At 37.2% G+C, this 9,503-nt stretch overlaps 1 protein-coding gene across 1 annotated transcript in view; it reads left to right on the top strand.

The window, feature by feature from the left end:
• The window catches only part of LOC140241142 (ATP-binding cassette sub-family C member 9-like), a 32,346-nt gene extending 23,419 nt beyond the window's left edge, over positions 1–8,927 (top strand). The window contains exons 20-31 of the mRNA XM_072320905.1: positions 132–289; positions 756–848; positions 1,865–1,967; positions 2,474–2,587; positions 3,100–3,211; positions 3,934–4,061; positions 4,406–4,484; positions 5,348–5,456; positions 5,962–6,065; positions 7,561–7,694; positions 8,133–8,195; positions 8,790–8,927. Coding sequence (XP_072177006.1) covers positions 132–289; positions 756–848; positions 1,865–1,967; positions 2,474–2,587; positions 3,100–3,211; positions 3,934–4,061; positions 4,406–4,484; positions 5,348–5,456; positions 5,962–6,065; positions 7,561–7,694; positions 8,133–8,195; positions 8,790–8,927 — 1,335 coding nt within the window. The remainder of the gene's footprint in view (positions 1–131; positions 290–755; positions 849–1,864; positions 1,968–2,473; positions 2,588–3,099; positions 3,212–3,933; positions 4,062–4,405; positions 4,485–5,347; positions 5,457–5,961; positions 6,066–7,560; positions 7,695–8,132; positions 8,196–8,789) is intronic.
• The last annotated feature ends 576 nt before the right edge of the window (positions 8,928–9,503 follow it).

Raw genomic sequence — 9,503 nt, forward strand, 5'->3', positions numbered from 1 at the left:
CTGTTGAAACACAGATATTGTGTTAACATTTTGGAGCGTTCATGTTTTTAAACTTAGTAGCATAGAACATGTGGCAGATTTACTAGGCAGTTCATACCGATATCCATATGGGTCATATTGATTTGAAACAGCGGTTACTGCAAACCATTCGGACCATTATAAATCTGGCTTCCCAAGTCCTGTCATCTTTCGTGGTCATCATCGCCGCCAACTACCTGTTCGTTAGTTTCATGGTCCCGATCCTCGTGGCATTCGCCTTACTGCTCGTGTATTACATCATTACTTCAAGGTAAGCTCGTGTATTACATCATTACTTCAAGGTAACAGAAACAGTATTCCCATTTACTATTCTATAACGTCAGTGTAACGAGTTGAGACTTGGCATTCCCTTTTATATACATACACAAATCCACAAATCGTAAGGAAACAGTTGTTCAAATAATTAAAGACGTGATGTAAGTAGTCACACATGAATCTACTGTATGTAATAATATGTAATTACATAATCACATAATGTATTAAATCTTTATGTAGGTTTATATGCATACATTTAATTATCATCTGCTTACAGTCACATGTTGTGTGCATGTGTATGTATGTGTGTATATAATCATTCACGCATGTTCAGTTCAGTTCAATCAATTTCTGTGTTCCGCTTTCAATACAGTATATAAAAAAATAACAAAAGGCCACAATTTGCATAAATTGTTCCTACGCATCAATACACGACACATTTTACCTCTTTACACGTGCAGGGAGCTGCAGCGCAACGAGAGCGTGACTCGATCGCCGATTTTCGCACACTTTTCTGAAACCCTGGGCGGGCTGCCGACCATCAGGGCTTTTCAGTAAGTTCAATCAATCTACTCTTGTCCATTAATCAATATTAGTATCAACTTTAACTCAAATGGTCTAAGAGACTTCTTATCAGTATTTTGGTGATGTGTTTTTTTGTGTGTTTTTTTGTTTTTTAAGCATGAGTTGTGCTACTTTTATTACAGTTTTTCATAGGGCAAAGTACAAAATTCAGTCTCACTTAACGGTCTTGATCTCGTTCTTGTTCATATAGTGTATTGTTTGTTGTAGTTGCAGAATTTTCAAAAACCAATGAATTGGAATCTATAAGTAAGCCTTAAATTTACAAGAACAAAGTTTATATTCCTCTCTCAAAATGACATAAGCTTTAAGCTATTTTGCGCAGAATTAATTATCTTTACCAGTTCCAACTAATCCTTATTCATTACAATGAATGTATTGAAATTCGGAATTGTCAATATAATGAGGACAAGACGATAACTATTTCATGATGTAATAGTATTATAATGATATAATGTGTAATATTTTATCATTATCAATACAATTATATAATATGATAATAATATGATGATCATATGTTAAAAGTGATATCAACATATTAAATTGAAATTTCAGAATAAGAACTTGATGGTTTAATACAATAAATAAAAAAAAAAAACGTAGTATCTTCTCAATTCATACCATGCCATTTTAAAGTTTCTACTGTGACGACCGTGTAGAGTACCAAAGTAACATGTCGCCATGACATCGCCATGACCCCCGAGTGTTTACGCGCTCACTTGGTTCCTCACCTATGCTGTACTAAGTAACAAAGACTCTGACATTATCACTTCGGTACTTAATAGTTCATATGGATGAATAAAGTATTTCTTGTATCGCACGTGGACAAACTAAACAAGCCCAACTATCAGAAAAGGGCCTTGGCACAATAATTCAAATCAACAGGCTACAGAGAAGCAAGCTTTCTCCAATATTACATCCTTAATTTCATTTCAGCTATTATCACCATTATTAATTTCTTTGAAACTCTTTCTTCTTATATTTGCAGAGACGAAAAGAGATTCTTCAACATAGCCCTAGAGCGAATTCTCAAAAATAACGCAGTTTTCCTCTATCTCGTTACTGCCCAGCGATGGGTGGCCATACGCTTGGTAAGTTGTCTTTACACGCCACAAGAGTTTAGAACGATATCTGGCACAAAAGCTTGAATTCTTAACTATTTCCAGTTATGAATAATGTATTAACACCCTTTTGCTCTCTAGCTTGTTCTCCTTGTAGTCTTTTTTTTTTGTGTGTTTATCAGCTGTTCGTCCTCTTCTTTTTCTTCTTATCCTTATGTTAATAATAATGATTGTAACAAGTAAATAAATAAATAATAAATAGTAGTAATGAAAATAATAATAATAATGATAATAAGGATAATAATAACGATATCCTTTGAATCAATGGACACTTATTTGTAATCATTTATGATAAACAAAAATCAAGATAGAACAGTGACGCACATGTTCCATTCACTGGCATGTGCTGACAGCGAGATATTAAACAAAGAATATTTTGTAATCATATATTTGAATCAGTCAAATGCACAAAATTAAAAAGAAGAAGGAAAATAGAGCAAAGCTTTGCTAACTCTCCTCAATCTGTGTAACGACAGGATTACCTGGGTGCTCTGGCTGTACTTTTGTCGAGTCTCGCGTCAGTGCTTGCTGCCCTCAACGGTGGCCTGGATTCAAGCTATGTGGGTCTAGTCATTTCCTATTCGCTCGAGGTAAGCTTATTTGCCACAATGTGCACTGACATAAGATTATCCTCTGTCATAAGGACCACATCAATTATGATACACACGTATACATCGTGAATAACTTCGTTGCTCAGATTTCTTGCCTATGGTGCTATGATCTAGACTACAACACCAAGTTTGTCGATGTACCAATTATGTCTCGTTCCTTATGGTTTATTGTGCCTTTCCTTTTTTGATGACTTTCAATTATCCGATACTTTTCATGCTCTCATACAGGTACAAATGTATCTGCAATTCAACGAGAAAGATTTGTTATGTTTTGCGTTGGTTTAAAAAAAAATCAAAAAAAAAATCGCAAGAATGGGTAATCTTGAACGTGCTGCTGGTTTCATGATGTTTGCTCTCTCATTAAGAAAACGTATCTGTGATTCAGGTATGTTGTGGTCTGATAAATCCAATCTGTACTTTTTCGTTTGGTCTTTTTATTGAAATATTATGCCATTCTGCTCTAAACTAACCATTGGTGTTTCTGTTCGCAGATCTCACTTTATATGAATCTTGTCGTTCGAGCAGCGGCAGATTTAGAACTTCAAATGAATGCTGTCGAGAGAGTGCAGTATTACACAGAGGTACCTACTGAAGACTACGATGGTAAGAGGACATTTCTCTCTCTTCTCTCCCTCTCTCTCTTCTCTTCTCCTCTCCTCTCCTCTCCTTTCCCTTCTCCCAGATGTCTCTGTCTCTCCGTCGTTCTTCCTAACTCTATCCCCCTTCTCTCTCTCGTGTCTCTTCCTATCAGGGTTCCGTTGATATTTTATGACATCTTTACAAACTTTCACATACGTGAATCCGATCAATCTATGTAAATGCAAAGAATTATTTAAGGTAAACAATGTGTTGTCACCATTTCTCAAACTAGCACACTCAAAAAACATAGGCCTATTAATGATGTACGTCGTATCTTTAGATATACAGTATCATATAGAAATGACTTACAGGCGGTAGGACATGACGAATGTCGACGTACATTAGCAAAGTCACAAACTTAATATCATCACCATAATTATAGAGCAAACATATCGATTAGTCAGGGTATAAAGGTATAAAAAGAAGATACAAACTTGAAGAGAATAGCCAGTAAAACTGTCTGCCTATATCTATTTATCTATGTCTATCTCGCTCTCTCTCCTTATCTCTATTTAGATTATCCATCTTTCTCTACTTATAAGCGTGATTAACCTTAAGACAATGTAAGATGTTTTTCTTTATCCATCCTCCATTTCTTTTTTCCTTTATTAGTTTATCGATTTATTCCACTTGTCATTTTTTTTTTCACTTAATAATCTACCTTTTATTCTTTCATCGCACATCAGGTATCGAGCCTCCCAGATCGTGGCCAGATAAAGGAGACATAAATCTAGAAAACATCAGCGTGCGCTACGCCAAAGATCTGGATCCCGTTCTGCAGGAAGTCACTCTGCACATCCCAGAAAAGGAGAAGGTACGAGACAAAAGCCTCCGTTTACCCGGGAAAAGGAAGTTGCATGCTTACAGTGACCATACAAAAACGACAGCCGAAATGCTTACAGCTGATTGGTCGTTGCATGGCTGCTGTCATGGTAACTGCATGCATTTATCGCAAGTCACGTTTGCTGTAGAGTGATTGGTTTGCACGCCGAGATCTTCGTAAGTGTTTATATCCCTGTTTTTGTTTTGAAATGAATGACTTTGCTCCATGAAGCATAATCATCTGGCATGCTGTCTTGAAGATCATGAAGATGAAATGTGTCTTTTCTGTTGTTGCTGTTGTTTCCTTATTTGTTCTTGATCTGTATTCATCAACAGCTCGGTATCTGTGGAAGAACAGGAAGCGGCAAATCTTCCCTCACTCTTGCCCTTTTCAGGATTATTGACACGTTTCAAGGTATAATTCTCAACTATTGATTCATTCATTCTCCTACACATTTTGATATTATTTCAACAATAATGGGGTTCATTTCCCAGCTCTTCCATTTCTACGACATGTTATATCAAGTAGTATTCTGTATCTTAATATAAACCTTGTCAGTTAATACTGATATTACGTACGTAATACAAAAATGTCAAAGTTTTCCTTCTATCTCTTAAACGTTTTTAGACGTGAGACAGCAAACTTGGTGATTTTTTTTTCTTCAATCATGTACATGTCAGGTTGGTAGGAGGAAAACTTTTTGTGTCTTAAAAGATCAACAGAAGTGTCTACATACAAGCTCCCCTGTGCTCAAATTGCATTACGCTGTTATGACGCGTGGTGTAATCACTCACTTTCGTTTGTTTTTAATCTAAGTTTTGATACTATCTTTAATTCGTTTTTCACTGGGACTTGCATTCGTAACGACGTCAAACAACTTGTCCGTTCATAGTGTATAAAATGACATTCTTCCCGCCTTTAACGTCTGAGAAACGAAAGCGATCGACCAGGCCACCTTTGTATCTTCACTTTGTCATCGAAGTTTATCGAGTAATTTCTCATGATCTCTACAAGCGGCAAAGATCTATTTAATAGGGGCCTGATATACACTGGAGAATTGCCATCACACAGGCTTTAATATGGTTACGTGTCGGATTGAGATGATGAATTAGGGCCTACATTCAATTTTCTTCTTCAGAAGTGTTCGCTGCAACAAGCTCACATCTTTGTTGTTGTCAAGTTAGTTTCTGCTTTCTCCCTCAGGTTGTCTGAAACATTATCTTCTACTATAGTCTGTTCGTTTTTTTTTTGTTTTTTTTTCTCATTTCCATGCATAGGTCGGATCGTCATCGACGGATTGGACATCGCCACCGTACCGCTCATCACACTTCGTCAGCGCCTGTCGATCATACCCCAGGATGCCTTCATGTTTACGGGCACAATCAGGTTCAAAATTACCTTGCCGCCTCGATATGATTCCCAACCCACCGAGCAAAACCTGCTCAGTACTTGCCCTGGATAGATTTTTACAGCTTACTGAAGTCTTGATTGAAATCCTCAAAATAAATCTACTTCTGCTGCGAGTTTGTGTGTGTGTGTGTGTGTGTGTGTGTGTGTGTGTGTGTGTGTGTGTGCATGTGTGTGTGACTAATGCTAGTCAACATGCAGTTTGTCTTTGTATGTTTTGTTTCTGTGAACGTGAATTTTGAGATATGAAATTGAACGAAATTCGATTATCGAATTATAAGAAATAAATAAATTGTATATAATAGCAGTCGCCTTTGCTGCGCTCATTATCAGCTGCATAATCATCATCAACTCTCGCAACTATAATGGTTCAAACATTGCTTGCCTCATTCATGCCATTGTTCTGACAACGTAATTTCTCTTTCATTGCTTGATTACTTTTAAGATTTATCCATTTTTTTCCTATCGTTTATTGCCCATGCAGGCTCAATCTGGATCCAACCAAGAGTAAGAGGGATGACGAACTGTGGAAGGCTCTGGAAATTGCCCAACTGAAAGATGTCGTGGCAGAATTGGATGAAGGTTTAGGCAAGCATCAAGTGCCGAAGTAGCATTAATCCAATCCCCATGACAATTACATTAGACAAAACAGAAAGGGCATCAGCATGTACATGTTGCACTTCTACTGTATTTTGATTTCTGTGTAACATCCATGGTAACATCGAGGTCAAGGTAGAATGTTACCACCAGTGTGCTGCCGCAGATCTTATTATCGGTTCCAGTACGAATTAGACCAGTTGTAGCACATGTTGTGCGTTACATATCTATTAATTTTAAAAGCATAATATTTTGCCCCTCAGGTAGAGGAGAGGGCAGTAATAGAATCATATTCCACATGTTGTGTACGTCCAATGTCTCTCGATATTGGAGAAATTTAGGAGAAATGGGTGAAATCAGCAGGATGTTTCATATTGCGCTCTCACCCGCGGATACGAATGAAAGATGCCGACCCATGTATTCCTCAGACTCACTGGTCAAGTGCTGGTAGTAGCTAGTATACTAAGCACATCGTGTCCTTGAAAAAATCATAATCATAATTGTAATCATCATCATCATCATCATCATAATAATAGTAATGATGATGATGATGATGATAATAATAATGATAAAATAACAATAATGATAATAAAAAGAAGAAGAAGACGTTGAAGGGGAAAATAAGGGAAGATAGTAGAAATAAGAAGGGAGAACTCTATGAATAAGAGGACTTCGGATGTATTTCGTCAGCATTTCCCTTCAGTTTCACTAATCTGTCAGGCAATCCCTTGAATCTGTATACCTGTTATTATGGTATCGTAAATTCAGATGTAGATCTAATGGATTACCCGTTAATAAGGGCAGGTTTGATGCAAGCCTGACAGATGAATTGCATTGTACTATTTGTTCATCCGACGATATAGGGGATGAATTTCATTATGTTTTTGTTTGTCCCTTTTTCAACAAAGAGAGATTATTGTATTTACCAAGTAGCTTGACGGCCAGTAGACCAAGTGCATTACATATGGCCAAATTATTCAATTCAGCTAATGCTTGCCATTTGAAAAAACTAGCCAAATTTGTCAGAATTATTATGTTTCAGTTCTCAATACCACAAAAGAAAGACAGTATTTTTGTAGAAAGTAAAGTAGATGTGAATGTTTGTACACGTAGTGGTAGAGTAGTTCAACGTCCTTTACGCCTTTTGTAAACATATTTATTTATATCTGTTATTTTCACACGTACATGTACATTATCACTTATATTTTTGTATTCATATATTGTAAATATGTTTGTACTCTCATACCCCGAGAGGGGGTCGATAGAGTCAATAAAATCTTACAAAAATCTTACAAATCTTACAAATCAAATTATTTGGCCTAATCATAAACAAATTTGAATGTCCCATCTTGCTTTTAGCGCACACTCGTTAAAGCAGAGCAGGTATACACAAAAATATTGTCACACTTATTTCAGATTGCACAGCACCTTAAGTACACTTTTTTTTTTATGCGTGAATTGTTATTGTTGCTTTATCCTACTTTAGATCATGAGGTGACGGAAGGAGGAGATAATTTCAGTGTGGGTCAGAGGCAGCTTTTCTGTCTGGCTCGAGCTTTTCTCCGAAACTCACGGATCGTCATCATGGATGAAGCGACGGCATCGATCGATCACGAAACGGTGAGCGTCGCGGAGGAGGGGGGGGGGGGGGAGAGGGGGAAGGGAACGGAAAAATGCAATTCAAAAGATTGATTATGTACTTGCATTTGATGGGATGGCAGCTTCTAATTTGTCAGCCTGAACTTAGAGGCTTTTAACAATAACTATGAATAACTATGAATAATCATTCTCACCGAAAAAAGAAGAAGAAAAGATACATATCTGTTATACTAAACACATCTCAAGACTCCTTTTTTTTTGTCGAGATATTTTGAAGTTATTGTTCTCCCTGATGAGTATACATACACGTATCTAACTGTCTACTGGCTTCCGTCTCTTCTCAAAGTTACATACAGCTATCGCTGAGGTCGTGAACGCAATTAAACTTAGATCAGACTGTGTTAGATACTTCATAATACTGCTGTCAGTGCATTTATTGTCTCATGTTTCATTTCACAGGATCGAATCATACAAGATGTCGTGTCAGACGTCTTTGCGGATAGAACCGTTCTTACAATCGCGGTAAGTTTCTGCATTATAGAGATGACCTTGACGTGGGCTTTACCTTTTCTTCGTATAATCATCTTTAACTTTAATGCCGAGGAGTTCAAATTACGCTTAATTTGATTGTAGGTTCTCGCGTATCGAATCAGAGCATAGAAAGTCCCGCTGTCGAGGATAGACGTTGTGAATTATTCCAACCCGAAAATTCGACTTTTGGCTGTGATACTCTAAATATCATCTTCATTAAGTCGTGTCTAATCACAGGCAACATATCAAATTTGTATTTTGTATATGAATAAAATAAGTTCAATTACTTCTTGTAATTTTGAAAGTAGTGTAGTTTCAGTCTTCATCAGTATAACTAGCATGATCTCAACCAAAAGAAAAGAATCAGATTAAGATTGTGTTTCTATGAGATATACGCACATTATGATTTCGCTGTTCAGTCTGACTCCATACCCGTTAACACCTGAGAATGAAGTGGGAAAATGCACACACACATACACACATACACACACACACATAATTGTCACAGATTTGACAAGTAATTCAACGTTGAATAGATGTTTTATAATACATTCTTTGGGATTATTTTTCTTTCCTTTGTCACAGCATCGTGTCGGAACTATTTTGGGGTCAGACACAATTCTGACGCTCAGTGACGGAAAGGTGCTAGAATTCGACCCGCCTTCCGTGCTTCTCGATCGCGACGACAGCACGTTTGCTTCGCTAGTGAAGGCGGGAAAGTAGATGAAGCCATCCAATGCAAGCAAGATTGACCATTCTGTTTCCCGAGACGCTGTTCCAACCCTACAATAATAGAGTCTTCTATGATGCACAGGCACGCATGCGCATTAGGATTACCTGATACCCAGAAGGCTTTTTCTACTTCTAACTGGCTAACCTTTCTCCTGTAATTTGTCGAAATGATATTAGTGTAACATTATACAGAAGTGATGTGGAATCTACAGTTATGATTATTATGATCAGCTGAGCCCGGCTGCCTACCTCGAGAATGACGAGTTACAGTACTGTACTGTAGACAATAATAGTAAATGCATTTTCCAGACATGGCTATGCGTAATGCGTCCATAGGCAGTGGAAATTGCACCACGTTTCGACGCTATATAAATGGTGCATATTTCATTTTTTTCGTAAGTTTCCAATGTAGACGTAAACAGGAAACCTATTGTGTGGATCTAGATGTTTGCTCAAGTGAAGAAAGGAAAGAGAAAGTTGCTTGCCATACTGAAATATATGAATTAATATACATCTCTTTTCATCTAACAATATACACGTACCTTTTATACATCACAAGCAATGTCT

Source organism: Diadema setosum, chromosome 2 (genome assembly GCF_964275005.1).
Source record: "Diadema setosum chromosome 2, eeDiaSeto1, whole genome shotgun sequence".
In the NCBI taxonomy this organism is placed as follows: Eukaryota; Metazoa; Echinodermata; class Echinoidea; order Diadematoida; family Diadematidae; genus Diadema; species Diadema setosum.